The 17,757-nt window shown below is 40.5% G+C and overlaps 1 protein-coding gene across 2 annotated transcripts in view; it reads right to left on the reverse strand.

Moving 5' to 3' along the window:
- Nucleotides 1–17,757, reverse strand: part of PTPRB (protein tyrosine phosphatase receptor type B) — a 61,799-nt gene that overhangs the window by 22,551 nt on the left and 21,491 nt on the right. For both annotated transcript variants that reach the window (XM_048065356.2, XM_048065357.2), the window contains 10 exons: nucleotides 14,010–14,288; nucleotides 13,389–13,646; nucleotides 11,576–11,839; nucleotides 9,806–10,075; nucleotides 7,782–8,042; nucleotides 5,371–5,637; nucleotides 3,852–4,115; nucleotides 2,613–2,876; nucleotides 1,841–2,104; nucleotides 831–1,094 (listed from right to left, as the gene is read on the reverse strand). In XM_048065356.2, coding sequence (XP_047921313.2) covers nucleotides 831–1,094; nucleotides 1,841–2,104; nucleotides 2,613–2,876; nucleotides 3,852–4,115; nucleotides 5,371–5,637; nucleotides 7,782–8,042; nucleotides 9,806–10,075; nucleotides 11,576–11,839; nucleotides 13,389–13,646; nucleotides 14,010–14,288 — 2,655 coding nt within the window. The remainder of the gene's footprint in view (nucleotides 1–830; nucleotides 1,095–1,840; nucleotides 2,105–2,612; nucleotides 2,877–3,851; nucleotides 4,116–5,370; nucleotides 5,638–7,781; nucleotides 8,043–9,805; nucleotides 10,076–11,575; nucleotides 11,840–13,388; nucleotides 13,647–14,009; nucleotides 14,289–17,757) is intronic.

Consider the following 17,757-nt stretch of genomic DNA (forward strand, 5'->3'; position numbering starts at 1 on the left):
TTTTGAGTAATTAATAGAGAATATACATTTGCATGTTCATTCATGGGAAAAGTGATGGATGCCTGTGCATGTATTTGCACAAGTAAATAATCCTAGACATAAATAGTCAGGTGAAGTTACAGAACATCATGGATATCTGAACTGGGCATGGAAAACCAAAAGATATACTTAAATTATAATGAAAAGGGGGATGGAGAGTTGGATGAACTGTCCAAAGCAGATAAGAAAGGCATATGGAGAATAACCAAAAAATACAAAAGTGTTAAATTGGTTCAAAATAGTGGCACAAAATAGAAAATGTTAGCCACCTGCTGTTGCACAAAAGTCAAGTCCCCAGCAAACATACAGGTGCAAAAGAGAGAAGATGGATTAAAAACAAGTTGTCTTTTGCATCCTGACAAGTAGTGTATTGGGGCAACATATCGTCTAAGAAGCCTTAACCATGCAATGAGTACTGCCAGCACACAGCATTTGACTGCAGAGAGTCCCACAGATGCATGTGTCGCATAGATTCAGGCACAGGACTGGGCAGGGATGAAACTTCATTCTTCCTACAAAGGCACACTTTGGGCTGGGAGCCTGAATCCCACACACATTTACCCAGGTAAAGCTACTTATGTGACAGATCTCACTGCTGTTAATGGAGCCACACCTAAGTGTTTGCAAGAGCAAGGACTCAAGATCTTTGAAATAAAAACACTTCTCCTGAGTCTGTGCCTCCCCACGCTCAATGGTGTGTTACATAAACAGGCAGGGTGTAACTTATTTCATACGAGTCAGCTGCTGGGTAGACACAATGAAACTTGCTCCTTGTCTCAAAAGAAACGTACTTGTTCTCCCAAAAGCTGCTAAGCTGTTGTGCAAGGCACCGCTGTTTGATTGCACCACCACCCGGTACAGCTCCCCAGCTTCCAGCTTGTGAAACGTGTGTTCAGAGACGTGTTTGGAGACACTCTGGGAACCAAGCTGATGGTTTTGCTGAAATATAGTCACTGTGTAGGAATCAACATCTCCACCTCCAGGTGTCCAGCTCACTTTCAGGCTGTTTGTCATGCCATTAGGTGAAACATGAATGTTTCTCACTGCACTTGGAACTGGAGAAAAAAAAAAAAAAGGAACACAAAGACACCTGCTCACAAAGTTCCTGGTTCATTCAGACTTTTAGATTCTTATATTTTTATGGCCATAGCAAATGATTCAAAGGACGAAGAGCATTTATGGGTACAAACAACTTCACTCATGGGTAAACACAAGTAAAGCTTCAGACATTTGTGTTGGATTGTACTATTTTAGAAAAGCAATTCTAAGTGTTTATGGCAACAACAGCAAAGAAAATGTAAGCAAGTTAAACAGAAAAAAAGTTAAAATGTTCCTTATCAGGATTACTTCCCTCTTTTTCAAGTGATGCTTTAGAAACACCTCAGAAGATCAAAGCTCTTTATGTACACTGAATTGGTTAGCCATTTTGCAGTTATCATCTCACCCACTTGTTTCAGGTAAATAAAAAGAGGTGCAAAATAACTTAACTGATTTACCCAGAGATACTAAGCAAAAAAATGGCATGTGTGAGAACAACAGAAACCCTCACGCTGACATCTCAACACCCTTCCTATGCAGCACATCAGATTATCTGCCAACAATCACATATTGATGACTGTGACATCTGTTTATTAAGTGCAGATAAAGTTAGCTGATGTAGTGTGGTTTTCAATGAGATCTGTGTTCATGCCAGTGTCACAGGAACTCAAATAAGATCATGATTCAGCCTTGATTTTCTGTGCCTCATTTTTTCATCTAGAAAAGCCCCAACACATGTTTTAAATACCACGTTGTTTCTTACTTGTCAGGCCTTCTATGAAAGTAGCGCGTTGTGCATCTCCGCTGATTGTCAAGACAAGAATTTTGTATAGACGTCCTGGAGTCAGAGCCGTGAACCGATACTCCTCAACGGTGTTTCCAAGGAAAATGGGTGGGAAGATCTTCATATCATTGAAGAGGAGCTGAATCTCATATTTATCAACATCGCCCTCAGCCTTTGACCAAGTTACCTGCAGATCTTCTGTGCTTCTGTTACTAAGAGTCAGTTCCTTCACTGACTCTGGCACTGAAGAGGTGAGAAAGGAAAACTTCTCAGTACTTCTTACCAAATCACAGCAAAAAAGGTAACAGCTCTGAGGCCACACTACTGAGCTAAAACTTTTCGCTCAGTTCCTTACTAAAAGAAGTAGATGGCACTTAGCTTCCTTATACATCCTTATACATTTCCATGACAAGAAAAGTCCTCATCTTGTACATTCTGGCCTAGCTCAAGTGTAAATACTAAGCTGATGTGGAAATCTATACAGCTCTGGTTTTCAGTTTTCCATGTTTCAAGATTTATCATTCCAAGGTCACAGCACAGGTCTCTTTTTCACTTTCTGTATGTCTGTAACTTAAACATCAGTCATAAACTCAATACTGCTTTCCATCTTTGGAATGACATGCATTTGAAGAGTCACACTTAAGAGTCATCTTATGTTCAAATCACACAGTATTGTTGAGAGCAATATACAGTAAATAAATAAAAAAATAATCCCAGATTGTCTCAGGATGTTTCTGGGGTATTTACTTACTTGTTCTGCCATAGACCCTCTCACTGGTTTCGTATTTCCCACTCCTTGTGCTGACTGTGACGCTGTACTGCCTCCCCGGGACCAGATTAGTGAACACACATTCATTTTCATCCTTTGGGACACTTTTTGTTTGGATGAAATCATTGTTGTTCTTGATGATCACTTCATAATTATCAAAATATCCAGAGGCGTGTAGCCAGGACACCTTCAAGTAGTCACTTCTGGCTGAATTGCTGACAGTAAGCCCCTGAACGCTTGAAGGGACTGAAAGAAAAAAAAATAAAAATTAAAGATTCAGAAAGCAGTAACTTCCTGAAATAACAGGAGCTGCTGTAGAGGGATTATATTTGTGGTAATTACCAGACATTTCTGAGGAACTTGCAAAAAGACCACAACATGGATTTAAGCAATACCCCACCCTCTAAAATAGTAACTGTGTAGTTTCCAGGTTGCTTTACATCATACGACAATGGTCTGCCTTTCTCATTTTCAGTCTTTTGGAACAACTTGGTCAGTTTTGCTTATAGCTGTGAGTTCCACAGGTTGACACTGGTCCTGAATTTGCTTCTCCTCATTTATATGGCTGTCCCCGGATTTTCAGTTATACCATGAGAAGCCTAAAATTGCATTTATTGTGCTAACTTAATGCTCTTTGTCATTTTAACACCCCTTACCATATTTCCTTTTATTTTACTGGTTTACTAAATGTAAAATGCCCCTCTTTTCAATCTTTGAGGAAGTTTGGAAAAGTTTTCCATCATTATTGCCACCCTTCTCTGAAATTCCTCCATTCTTTTATAATCTCCTTGAACACTGCATAAACAATAGACACAGGTATTACTCATTTATGTGGCATCTTACTAATATTTTAGTAGTTAGCTCCTATCCCCTTCTTTGAGTGTCTGAATAATTTACTTGGAGGGTTCTCTGCAGGATATATTTCAAGAGCCACGTAGAGAGGTTAAGAGCAATAAAACAACTTGAGCCACAACTGATACATGACTTCTGCTCACTCACAAGAACTGACACTCAACTTCTATTAATGCTAAGGTCATTTTGTATGACTTATAGCAGCAATAAAGGCATAAGAATAAGACAAAGTATGTATAGCTGTAATTTTATGGTTTGACCCTCCAACTTCTTCTCACCCATCTCAGTTTGGTCAGATATTCATAGGTTTTTAATAATGGCTATCGAATGTAGTTATGGTGATTGGATTTCTTCAAAGGCTCTATTTACCTGTTCGTTCCTGGCTGAAGGAGTAATTTTCATACTTTCCACTCTTTGTGGTTATCATCACGTTGTAAAGCGTTCCAGGAGTAAGGCTGCTAAAGGAGCATTCACTGAGGGATTTGGAAATGGTGAGAGTCTGAACAATCTGGTCATTGTGCGATAGCGTTACCAAATAACTGTCTACATCTCCAGAAGCTGGCAGCCAAGAAACACTGAGGTAGTCACTGCGACCTGAGTTATTTACTGTTACTCCAGTCACGCTGGAAGGAACTGTGCAACAAAAAGGAAAAAACAGAAGAGCTGTAACTAGCCAGTTCCTATTGCTGAGAATGCCTGGAATTCAACGCTATAAAATAAACCGCCTAGGACTAGGGAGCTCTGCACCAACTCCCACTCGGCAGCTTGAACAGTGAGGGAATTCGTCTGTGGTGGCATCACCCCATCACTCCTAAAATCCCACAAGATGAGTTATCTGCTCCAAGTGCCATTTCTCACTAACAGCAATAACCGCCGATGCTTGTATGAAGTTGAGGCCCATAGCAGAATGCGTTTCATTTACAATGAGTTCTCTGACGCCTAGTGGCCAAAACGTGAATGCAGTTTGTTTTTCCAGCCAGCAAGATGAGCTCAAAGTCTCCAAACAGCCAGAACACCATCAGTCTAAGGTACAAAACTATCTGAGTTATTACAGTGGCAGGCCTTAATCATAAGGAACTGCTATATCTTCACAGGGCTCTGACACACTGAACTGACTTACCACAGCTGTCAGAATCAAAATTATTACACTTCACATGATATGTCTATGTGTTTCAAGTCTTTTAGTGTTATTCTTCTCCAATTGCTTTTATTCTTCTTTCTGCTTGGAAATAGTTGTCTTCAAGGAGAACGCTGGAGCAAATTGCAGAATGCCTGGCTTTTGCCAACTTCATATAAAAGGTGAAATTGCACTGTGTTGCCAACTTTTCCCCTCTATTTAAATATCCAAAGAATTGCTATTACATTTCATAGGTCTTTAAACTTAGAGAAGTTGATGCAATAGTAAAACCTGTCCTATGCTGTACAGGAGGGCCTCGTCAGGAGTAAGCATCATTGGTTGACATAATTTAACGTTGGAGAAAAAGAACAGGTCATGAGAGACTGCAACCCAAATTCATCCTACCACCTTTAGGCAGCTAATTTGCACACCTCAGTGAGGAGCAATTGCCCTATACTGCCATCTAGTCAAGGCAACAAGAAAGGACCTTCCAAGGAGTGATTCACCCACCACAGCTGTACACCAACCTCAGGACATCTTTTTATCTTTGCTACAGAATTGTCCTGCTGTAGGCAGAGCAGCTGGCTCCATAAAGCAAGGTAACCTGAATCTCGACCCATAATGTGCCTGAGGTCACACACAGAAAGTATATGGCTGAAACCCATGTATTTCTGAAGTCCCAGTCCCGTGGCTTAACTGCAAGACCATTTTCTTTAATAAATTCAGCTTTAAGGAATTTAAAAAAGACATGCTGGAGTATTTCTTTTTTACCTGTCCTCCCCTCTGCGATCATTTGCCTTGAAGATATCCCCCCACTGACAGTGGTGACAACAACTGAATAGAGTCCTCCAGGTTTCAGGGGGTAGAAGTGGTATCTGTTGGTCTCACTGGGAACAGTCTCATTTTTGATGACGACGTTCTCATGAATCAGTAGTACTTGGTATGAGTCTACATCTCCCAGTGCTCTTGTCCAGTTGGTGAACAAGCTGTTGGTTGATCCCTGACTTGCCACAGTCAGACCAGTCACTTGGGCTGGCACTACAAACCAAATTGTCATTATGTTACTGAGGAGAAACGAAATAAAACAAAGCAACCCCCCCAAATAACCCAAGTTTAGTCACACTGAGGAAGTACATCAAAAGAACATTCCAATTTGAAGCCAGACTCAACAAGACTAAAAATAATCTGTAGACTGCTTCCTGTCTGATGGGATGTGGTCTATGGGAAGCTATGGCACAGAAAGGTCTTTCAGGCTTCAGCACAGCTTTCCTTGGTCAGACCAAAATGACTCAAGTTCAGAGAACTGGAAGAGGCAGCATTTTACAAATACCACCAAACAAAATTTAGGAAATCACCTCTTTTAGTTATGACAATTTCAAATAGAGTCTGTTCTTCTGTTCTCCCTTTCCTCTCCTATTCTCCATCCGTCATTCTTATTAAATGGCACACTTGTTTGATGAATACCTCAGAGTCATCTATACCTTGGAGAACTCTACATCTGACTCTTTAATTTCAGGATGTACTGAGATGGAGGTTTTTGGTTTTACTTTTTATGTCATAAGGTCTGCAGAATAATAACTTTTCTAGCAACAAAAGATGAATTAATTATTAAACAAGCATAACTTTTATCTAAGCATAAGCTGGTGAACTTAGCCACACCAAAAAGGAAAAAGAAAGAACAAAAAGGAGTATTTACCACAGATTTTACTCAAAATCATTTTTTTTAAAAAAAAAAGCAAAACACAAAACAAAACAATATTTGTTCAAAGCATGAAAATATAGTTACTTCTTTCTAAGTATTTCTTCATACATAACCAAGCAAAACTGAAATAAAGAGCCCTCAGACTTTGGAAAATGTGATTGCAAGCTTCTTGTTACTATCAACCTTTCTGCATACATACTACTGGATTAGCAATCATTAACAAAAGCTAGAAAATTAGACACATAGATGAAAAAAGGCAATGTTCACATAAATGCAAACCAAAAATCACACGTGTTTTATAACACTGCCACAACATAGTAAGTCCCCCTTACTATGGTCTTCCAACCCAGAAGTGCCAGATGGCTCTGCTAAAGGCACTTTTATTGATACCTCAGGCTTCTCTAAAAGCTGATCAGTCCGGGGTGCGTGTAAAACCTATTTCTGTCATTTACAGCATTATTTTGAAAGTCAAGTAGGTTGTCCTGCTGGGAAGAAGATCCAGAGGTCTGGAATGCTTATTGAGACCTATATTCAAATTTACTGATGTTCTTTATCACTTTGAATGTACTGCTGGCATGTTATCCCTGCCTGATGTGTTTTCAGGCATTGATTCATTTTAGCAAAGTGGGCCACTGTAACCTCTATGCCTAAATGGGGCTCATAAAGGGGTGTAAGGCAGAAGGAAGTGAAATCCCAGCTACTTAATCACATACCAGAGAAATGAAAGTTTAAGTCAAACTTTTCAGGCCTTGGAAGGAGTTGCAACACTTTAGTAAGGACCACTGTCAAGGCACAGGCATGATTAGATTCATACACTAGCAGCTTGGTTTTTTTTTTTATGGGCTGTGCCAGATCAGAACTATATTTTAAAACTTTGCATGCACTGGAGAATGCATAAGTCAAGCAGAGCAAAGGAATACATATGGTTTAAAACTTGCACACGTGCACAAAATTAGCACCCAGTAGGGGGTGGGAATGGGACTTTCCTCGTGTCACAGTCATCACTCTAAGTAACAGATACAGATTTTGGAATCAGAAGAGCAGGGAGATTCAAACTACATTTGCAAGGTCACATATGTTTTGTGTCTGTCAACCTTGGAATGTTCGTCCTAAATCAACATTTTCCTGTGTGTTTTTTTCCAGATGATGCATGCTTTGAATCAAGGGAGTGACCTTCCCTAAGATTTGTTCTTATATAGAATCTTATGCTAATGTAGATTGATCAGTTATGACATAGTGTTTCAAAAAACAATTTTGCTGAGAATTACATATCCACTTTTTTCCAAAACTTTAAATAAATACTGCAAGATATCTGAGAGTTAGGAATGAGAGACTCAGAAAAGTAACTCTACTGAGGAAGCAAACATAAATACAAGGCTTTTGATATTTAGACCCCGTGTTCATTCTTTTCACTACAAAGCAAGCGAAGTTGTTGATAGTTAACAGAAATAAAGATCAACATAGATTGACAAAAGAGTACCTGTTCTTCCTTCCACTGAAGTCCAGTTGCTTAATATCCCACTAATGGTAGTGATGGTAGCTGTGTATTTTCTTCCAGGTACCAAGTCAGTGAAAGTAAATTCTTTAGCTTCTTTTGCAAGCCCTTTCTTTATGACAGTAAGATCCCTGTCTCCCAGTGAAACCACGTAGCTGTCCCATTCTGCAACAGGGGTCATCCACATGACACTAAGTGAGGATTCATTAGCATACTTCACACGGAGCTGGAGAACAGGCTCTGGAGCTGTAAAAGTACACAAATATCACAAGAACATGACTTGGTAGTGAACACACATGCAAATCTCAAGCTGCTGTAAGGGATCAAGCTAGAAATGTGACAGCAACAGAATATTTGTAGCACTGAGGACATTCTTTACCTTCCTCTAGGAAGCCAGTCTTACAAATCTATTATTTCTGCTGCTCTTTCAAGTAAGGGGCTGTAGCAGCAGACTTCAGTAATGTGTTATGGCTGCAATGCTTAGGTTTAAATTTATGCCAGTTGATTTTAGTGTGAATAGAAATTCAGCGAAGTCAGTAAGCCCTCTCTTGAACTGTGGGTGCTAGACAGGGCCATAAAACATCTGTACCATAAAATACATCTAGGTCAATTTAGCTGTGACAAATAAGGACGTAAATTATAGGCTCAGAGTGACATTGATTTTGCACTGGTTTGTATCTCAGTGAAGTTGGGAGAAATTCCAAATTTACAGTGTTATAAAAGAAGAATTCAAACTTTTATCAGTGCATTTGTGTGTGTGCGTGCCCGCGCATGCACACATGCATGCACGCACACACAGAGGGCTTCTGTCACCTGAGTTCCCTGATCTGATTTTGTCTCTGTTATGCTGAAATCCAACTCACTTTCCAAGCCTACGGGCTGACATAAAAGAAAATGAAGTGAGAAAAGGGACTAATACCTATGCTTCCCAACACATACATTATGTATCTGACTGTGAGGTCAAATACAGTTGTGATACACCCACTGCCATATATTATTTATTTGAACACGTTCCAATCTCTTAGCTGTGTCCATTATAACTATCACCGTGAGCTTAAGTTATCTGTAATTTATATTGAAGTACGTGAGTTGAGAATCTGCCCTGCTTTGATCAAGTTGGCTAGAAGCGAGAGAAAACTTCAGCTTCTACTGGCCTTTCTGTTGTGCAAAACTAACAAAGTGAAACCCTCAGGGAGTGACAGGTAAGGGTGCAGCAGGAAAGGTGGCCACCAGGAAGGGTGAGGATAAAGTAGGGTGGTCCCATCTTAGCACACGTTCTCCAGCGAGATAAGGCTCTGCCTTGATCCTTGCCAAATACTCCTCTCCTCCAAGTCTTCTGGTCCTCTGAACTGCACTGTTTTACATTCACAGAGCAGAACGACTAACAATTATATTGCAACTATTTCTTAAGTTTGAAGCAATCAGATGTGGCTTTGACTAACACATTCCAAAAAAGTTCCATTAATGTCACTGCAGTGCATATGGATTTCCTCTGGAAAGGCTAACTTGAAGTAACCCCATTTTCTTTCAGGAACCCAGCAACAAGAAATGTGATGTTATGGAACAGTCATGCAAACATACACCTCGGCCAGCTTGGGTTAATGCTGTTGATACCAATTAGTTGTTCAGGCTGGCAAGGAAACCAGTTTGCCACTGAACATACTGGTGAACAACTCAGGAAGCTCTATATTGCCCTGTTTAAAGAACAATATAGGGTACCTGCAACCAGCTACAACATTTAACAGTAAAATTTTGTACACCTAATGTTTTGCCTCAGCCATGACAGAACAGTGATGTAATTCCCAAAACTTTCATCAAGATATTTATCACGAAAATAACCCCTGAAAGTTTTCGCAGAACTGCTAAAATAACTATTTCTGATGCTTACAAGGGAGCTCTTTTTAACGTATTAAAAATGAAATTATTTGTAGATTTCCAAGTGCTATTTCTTTCTGATTGTCCAGAGAGCCAAGTTTTGTATTTTCATACTTGCTGGTGAGCATGCCCACCTGTTCTCCCCGTGCAGGTAGCCTTGCTTTGCAAATCGCCACTCTCCACAATGACCTCCACTTCGTACTGCCTGCCTGGAATGAGGCCCACGTCTTGGATGAGGTGCTCTGTCGCCTCCTTTTCTAGGGTGGTGTTGAGCACCAGGGCAGAGTGGTTCCAGAGGAGCAGGCGGTACCTCTCCCAGTCTCCCGCAGGGGGCAGCCAGTTCACTCGCAGAGACCTCAGCCAGCCACCACCACCGGCTTTCAGCTCAGAAACCTTCTGGGGAACTGAAATAAAAGAGATTGTGAGAGTAATTTTGAAGAGGGGTATTTCTGGCAAGACTTAACTGGACACTGGCAAAACCTGCCTCACAGCATAGCTATTGTAGAAGAAGTTGCATCAGTTAAAGCACCATCAGGTACCTTGTAGTTGTTCATTTTGAAGATGATTTTACTCTTCTCCACACACCAATCACTCACTTTTTCACTGTTGGTTTCTGACATCAGAAATAGGGAACCCTTCTTAGGGTAGGGAAAATCTCCCCCATGCACCTCCGGGATGCGTCCTGCATGTTTCAGTTAGCTTCCCAGCTGTTTTCTGGAGTTGATTAAGTTCATTTAGAAATTGTCAATGAATTTTTCAAAGCTAAGGCCAAAACTTCAGTCGCTGTGGGCCAAATTGTGGTCTCAACAACAGAAACACAAAGCCTGACAGCTTCTTCCACAAAGGCCTTGTATGTCCTAGTCCCTTCCACATGCAAGGCACTGAGTTCAAAGTGAGGACCTGAAGCTGTCCCTTCAAAAGGAAAAGGTAATCTTAAAGGTCTTTAATGGTAGAGCTAGGCAATCAAAACCAACACACATAAAACTGGTCCTGCTTTGTACTTACTGGACTTGAATGGCTTTATGGCTTTTCATGCATCTTCCAGCCACATGATACTGCACTGAGGGTAGCAGCTAGATATGCCGAGGATGTTCCTGCCTTTCATGTGGGTTAAGTTGAAATTATAAATATTCTCTAAAATAAATACTCTCTCTCTCATATAAACACACAATTGGTATTTGTTGGCTCTGAGTTTATTAACGATTTATGTACATATTTTTCAACTACTTTTATATTTCTCCCATCTAAATTCTACCTGGGTTAAGCTGGTGTGGAGAAGATGAAATGTCTCCGTGGCCAGTAATGCTGTGAGAGAATTATACCAGGATTTTTCAAGTTGAGAACTCATACAAGAGTTGCCTGAGAGGAAATTATACTTCAGAAAGAAGATAAATAAATCATAACCCAGCTTTACCCAGACTTCCACATGCCTTCCTTAGTAAAGAAAGACGAGACCTAATCTTTTCTTATTTGTAGATTTGTGTCTAGAACAAGGGATAATACTATTAGAAGTTGCAAAAATATTTAAAACTCCATTAACAATTTGACTACATACAGACTTCCCCATAACATAACTCATTTTATACACTATGCTGAGCTGAATTCAAGATAAAGTTTGTCAGAAGTGGAATAGCATAGAACACTTTTGTGACAGACTCACCCAACTATACGGTCCCAAAATGCATTATTGCTTCCTGCTCCCAAACTATGCTGTAACTGCTTTTGACTGCCAGATTAACTGTTGCCAGAGAGTCAGGAAGGAGTACTCCCGGAACGATATTGTGCTCTTTATCTTATTTTGCCTGGAGTCCAAATCACTTTGTCTCCTGCAATGATTTTCTACAAGGCCAGTGTTGGCAAAAATAGCATTGGTTAAAATGTTCTTACTGAAGCAGAAGACTTACATGTCCTGCCAGTTGCCATCTTATCAGTAAACAGTTCACCACTGATTGTGCGGGCAGTAACCTGATAAAGACGTCCTGGAGTTAGCTTGTCAAAATGAGTGTCTGTGACCACTGGCTGTAAAGTTTTGACTTCTTTAACTGATCCAAGATGAGACAGAGTGATATTATAGAAATCGAGGTTTCCTGAAGGTCTTCTCCATTTAACTTTTAATGTATCCAAGCTGTCATCATTAGTCACTGTCAAATCTAAGACTTCAGCTGGGGCTAAAAAAAGATAGTAAGAAAGAGAATAAAATACTTCAACAAAAGAACATGTGAGACCTACTGCTTCCAAACTGCAATAGTCAGTTTTGCTTTTAAATAAGTTAAACAGTAAGTTTTGCTTTTTGTTATATGAGATGGAGTATGAATGACTGCATATCAATGGTGAAAAGGGCAAAGCCTGAGCACAGTGCAACTGACCTCAGCCCTGCTTAAAGTAATCTACCCCAGAAGTGGCACCTGTTATGCTGCCCACTCTCACTTCACAGAATAGAAAACCCGTGAGCCACATCTGTACTCGCACTAGTTGTTTTGACTGTAAACCGAACAAGGCACATGCTCCTAAGAATGGAGATGTCTGCACAGATTTTACTCAACACTATAGCATCATTGAAGCTCTGCCTAATTTACATCGGTCTAGGTGGGATTGGATTAAAACTCATTTAATCCAACCCTCCATCAAAAGAAAAGTATAGCCACCTCTTAACATCTTCATTTTCAGACTAGGGGCACTCCAAGTATTGAAATGGAGTGTCATGCCAGAAACCAGATGGAATGCTTTTATATTGAGAAAACTAGTGAGATTTATTTTTTTGCACCCCACAAGAAGAAGAAATAAAAAATTCTGAAGAAATAAAGTGAAATAAGGGTATAACACCCAGAACAACTTCTACCAGGTGACAACGGCACCCATCTCTGTGTCCCAGACATTGTAGTATCATTCACTTTATATTAAATTATGGATATGTGGTGAGATTTCTGAAAGAAACTGGGCCTACAGTTTCCCAGAAATTAAAAAAGCAGAGACGTGACCCTGGTTGTGCTTACATGTGTCTTTTTGGGCTCTAGTAGGACGTCATCCTACCTTTCACCCTATGACCACAGAACTCCATTCTGAAAAAAAATTGATCTCTAAAACTCTGGTTCTGTGAATTGATACTTCTCTGTGGAGGAAAAAAAAAAGGCATTCAATTTTAAATTCCTTAACCTGCTCTACATTTTCTTCCACTTCCTTTTCAGAAGTGCAGCTATTTTGCAACCAAGCGAAAAAAGTCTGTCCTGGGGAAAAAAAAAAAAAAAAAAAACGAATCATAAGAATCATAGAGTTAAACCCTCTTCAATACTGTGAAATAACAGACTACATACTGTCTCAATTCACTAAGGGAGTTGATACAGCAATCACATGGATCTATTTCACAGACACCAAATTTCACTTGTGATACCAGTGGGTTGGGCTCAAATTGTTAATCAATTTTAAATGCTTGATGGAGCTGCCTACACTAAGCAGTGCAGCTAAGTTAGCTGCAGTCACCTTAAAAGCTAATTTAGCAGCTAACTTTGCTTTAATGATAACCTAGGTAGCTAAGTTAGCTCACAGTGTCTGTAACTCCCTCCACAGCCTTTGAGAGAAACACCTGCCAAGGGTAAGTCAGACACTGACTTGGGAAGATACATTTGGAACGTGATCCATTTATCATTAAGTATGTCTTGTAATATTGCTAGATTATAGCCTTGACTTCTTGTTCTGTTGTGACAAATTGTGAAATCATACCTGTCCTAACTATTTGGAAACTGGTGCTCTCCAATCCTGCAGCCTGGGTTATGACAGAGAGGTTATACAAGTGCCCTGCTGTAAGTCCAGAAAAAGTGTAAGAAGTCAGAGGATCTTCTTGGTGAATCTCATGAACTGGAACTTGATTATCCAGTAACACCAGCCTGTATAGATCCACATGCCCAGAGCCAGGAGACCATGAAACATGAATAGTGTCTGTCTTGACATTGACCTGAATATTCTTCACAGGGGATGGCACTGTTGGAATAAAAACAAAAAACAAAAACACATGCTTAAGGCCTAGGGGTTATCTCCACAATTTCAGCAACTTTGCACAGATTTACTTTTCAAATATGTTGAGTTTCTTTAGGGTTAGTGAAAACCTAACCTCAGATCTATGGCCAAATAAGTCATAAAAACATTCCTCCATTCTTAGCAAATGACTCTTTATGTTAGTCAGCCATGCTTTGTTTATACCTGTTGGCAATAAATACATACTTATATATATACATATATATATTTCAAGGAAGAAGAAATACATATTTGCTAGTTTCAAAGTGCAGAACTGCAAAATACTTTAAGTGGTTTTACTTAGATGAACTACAGTCAAAGAAGTCTTACCAGTAGATCCACTTATGTGAAGTTCTGGGGTGCTTTTATTTCCAGCAACTGCAGTGAGAACAATATTGTATTTACTCCCAGGGATTAGACTGGTGAAAGTGCTTTCCATTTTTGAAGATCTTCCTGGTACAGAGACTTCTTGTATCTTTGTATTATTGTGATCAAATAATACTAGATTGTATAAGTCCACCTTTCCTGATGAACGGTCCCATTGAACTTGTAAGCTTGTCAATGTAGTTTTCTCCTTATTAATTTCAAAATGAGATGGCGGTAAGGGATCTGTAGTTAAAAAAAAAAAAAAAGGACAGAAAACAAACCAATATTTCTTGCATCGGGACTGAAAGCTTTACATAGGGTTACAAAAACTTCTAAAACTCTCCCTTTTCATCATCATACTGTCATTGTTTTTCAAAAAGTCTTTTCCATTTCTAAACATCATATCAGTGAAATCTGCCTTCACGAGACTCCTGCAGAGTTCAGCAACGTTACTTGCGCATATGTGTACATACATACACATGCCCCTACAGAAAAGCACTTGCAGTTGTGGATGTAAATTGTGACCTTGGAAATCTGATGATAGTAAAACAATAATGACTAATAAGAAACATAAAACATGAAAAAAAAAATTACACTCAACGCCTCAGTGAAACATAGCTTTATAGATACAATGCTACTAGTGGCTTTCGTTTCCTAGCACTCACACTGAACACTTTATCACTAATGGGCATGAGCATTTACACAGTTTCAAGTGCCACAAATCTTTGTTTTTCATATTAACTTCAACCACTTCAAACAGATTAAGTATGCTTCTCTTCTGGTGGAGTATCGTTCATATAAATTAAAAAACAAACAAACAGTACATTGGGCAGGCTTTTAGGAAATAATTTAAAAACAATTTAATAACTTAATTAAAGCTATTTATCTGAGAAACTCTTTGTGTTCATTATAGTGTTTAGTAAGTAGCTCTCAAGTAAAATGACCTGCAAAATATCATACACTCTAAAGAAATGGCAAACAAAAGATGACCAAAAGAAAAGACTGTGGTTATTTGTACTCTCCACATGTATTTCATCACCCACAAGACTTCATGCAAATGAAAATAAATGTATTAAACGTTAATGTATTAAGGCATTGACATTTATGTCAAACAACTGCATATTAAAAAGATACCTTTAAACAACTCAAAGCAGAAAATAAAGTATGCACAAGCTAGAAAGTAAAAGGTTCTCAACAACTTAGCTGAATTTGGCTTCCACATGAGTATGCTCTTGGCTATTTGTGCTTAGCATCAAACAGAAATCTCCCAAACTCTAACGTCACGTACACTAACGCATGCAGCATGGGGAAGAAACAAGATCAGTCAGAGATGCGCATACAGTTGCAGGGCTGTGATCTTACTGGGATCGTGGAGACGTGGTGGGATGGCTCCTGTGACTGGAGTGTTGTCACAGAGGGATACACGCTCTTTAGGAAAGACAGGCTGGGGCGCTATGAGGAGCTGACAGAGGATTAAAGGGAGGACAGGACACCACTTCATAGTGGGGGTCTGCCACAGGCCACCTGACCAGGAAGACTGAGCAGATGAAGCCCTCTACAGACAGACAGGAGCAGCCTCACATTCACAAGCCTTAGTCCTCTGAGGGACTTCAACCACTGATACCTGTTGGAGGGCCAGCACAGCAGGGCATAGGCAGTCCAGGAGGTTCCTGGAATGCAGTGAAGAAGGGCAAGAAGGAGGACTTGGGGAACTAGAGGCTGGTTAGCCTCATCTCAGTCCCTGGGAAGGGGATGGAACAGCTAATCCTGGGAACCATTTCCAGGCACACAAAGAAGTAGAAAATCATCAGAAGCAGTCAGCATGGATTCACGAAGGGGAAGTCATACTTGACCAACCTGATAAGCTTCTATGACGACATGACCAGCCTGATGGATGAGGGGAGAGCAGCAGATATTGTCTTCCTGGGCTTCAGTAAGGCCTTGCCACTGTTCCCCATAAGATCCTTACAAAGAAACTGCTGAAGTATGGGATGGATGAGTGGTGAGGTGAATGGCTGGGCCCAGAGGGCTGTGGTCAGTGGTGCAAAGCCTAGTTGAAGACCAGTGATAAACGGAGTACCCCAGGGGTCAATACTGGGTCCAGACCTGTTTAACATCTTCATTAATCATCTGTATGATGGGGTAGAGTGCATCCTCAAAAATTAGTGGATTACACAAAACTAGGTGGAGCGGCTGATTCACTGGAGGTTTGTGCTGCCATCCAGTGACCTCGACAGGCTGGAGAGGTGGGCTAACAAGAATCTCATGAAGTTCAATAAGGAGAAGTGCAGAGACCTGCACCTGGGGAGCAACAACCCCAGTACATGCTGGGGGCCACCCAGCTGGAAAGAGGCTTTGCAGGAAAGGACCTGGGGGTCCTGGTGGACACCGAGTTGAACCAGCAATGAATGAGCAATGTGCCCTTGTCACTAAGAAGGTTAATGGTATTCCTGGCTGCGTTAGGAAAAGTAGTGCCAGCAGGTCAAGAGAGGTGATCCTTCTGTTCTTCTCAGTGTTGGTGAGGCTGCACCTGGAGTACTGTGTCCACTTCTGGGCTTCCCAGTACAGCAGAGACATGGACTTACTGCAGAGAGTCCAACACAGGGCCACCAAGACAATTAAGGGCCTGGAGCACCTCTCCTATGAGGAGAGGCTGAGAGCTGGGCCTGTTCAGCCTGGAGAAAAGGAAGCTTAGGGTGGACCTTATCAATATCTATAAATACTTGAAGGGAGTGTGGAAAGAAGATGGAGCCAGGCTCTTTTCAATGGTGCCCTGTGCCAGGACAAGAGGCATGGGCAAAAACTGGAGCACAGAAGGTTCCATCTAAACATCAGGAAGCACTTCTGTACTGTGTGGGTGAATGAGCACTGGAACATGTTGCCTACAGAAGCTGTGGAGTCTCCTTGATTGGAGATTTTCAAAAGCCACCTGGACATAGTACTGGGCTACTTGCTTTAAGCGGACCTGCTTGAGTGTGGGGGGTTGGACCAGATGACCTCCAGAGGTCCCTTCCAACCTCAACTATTCTGTGATCCCGTGATTCAGGCTGGTAAGTGAGGTCTCCATGTCAGCAGTGCGTTAAACACAGAACAGTAAGACTGTTTTTCCAATGCAATCACTGCTGTGCTGTTCCCTGAACGAGGCAGATGGAAGAGTACGAGATCGCAGTCAGCCCCAGGAACACAGTGATAGGGGAATCATGGGGCTAGGAGCCTTGTAAACTGTTCTTCTCCAACGGTGTGATTCCTTCCTACAAAACTGTGCTGAGAATATACTAGTGCCAGGTTTTGGTGGTACACTCTGTCAAGAAGTTATAGCAGGAATTTCAGGGGTAAAATACTGCCCTCCCTTGAACCTAGTTTTCCAATTAAATCCAGATTCCTCCTTTGGACCACAAAGACTCTGGTGCTCTTAAAAAAAAAAATTAAAAAATGATGACAATTAAATTAATAAAATCAATGAAGAAGAGTAACTCTCTTCTTTTCTTGACCTCTTTCTTTAAGGCCAAGCTACTTTTGCTTAAAACTGGAAAATAAATAAATAAACAAATAAATAAATAAATAAAACTGAAGTCAAAGATCAAGCACGTCAAACTTCAGGCCAGATAGTTAAAACTTTACCGAGTTACAGCAATTGAAACAGGAGGTTTTAATGAAAAGCATCAGGAAATCTTAACAATGGGCTTGAGTACCAGCTCCACCTATAACATAC

This window comes from Anser cygnoides, chromosome 1 (assembly GCF_040182565.1).
Source record: "Anser cygnoides isolate HZ-2024a breed goose chromosome 1, Taihu_goose_T2T_genome, whole genome shotgun sequence".
In the NCBI taxonomy this organism is placed as follows: Eukaryota; Metazoa; Chordata; class Aves; order Anseriformes; family Anatidae; genus Anser; species Anser cygnoides.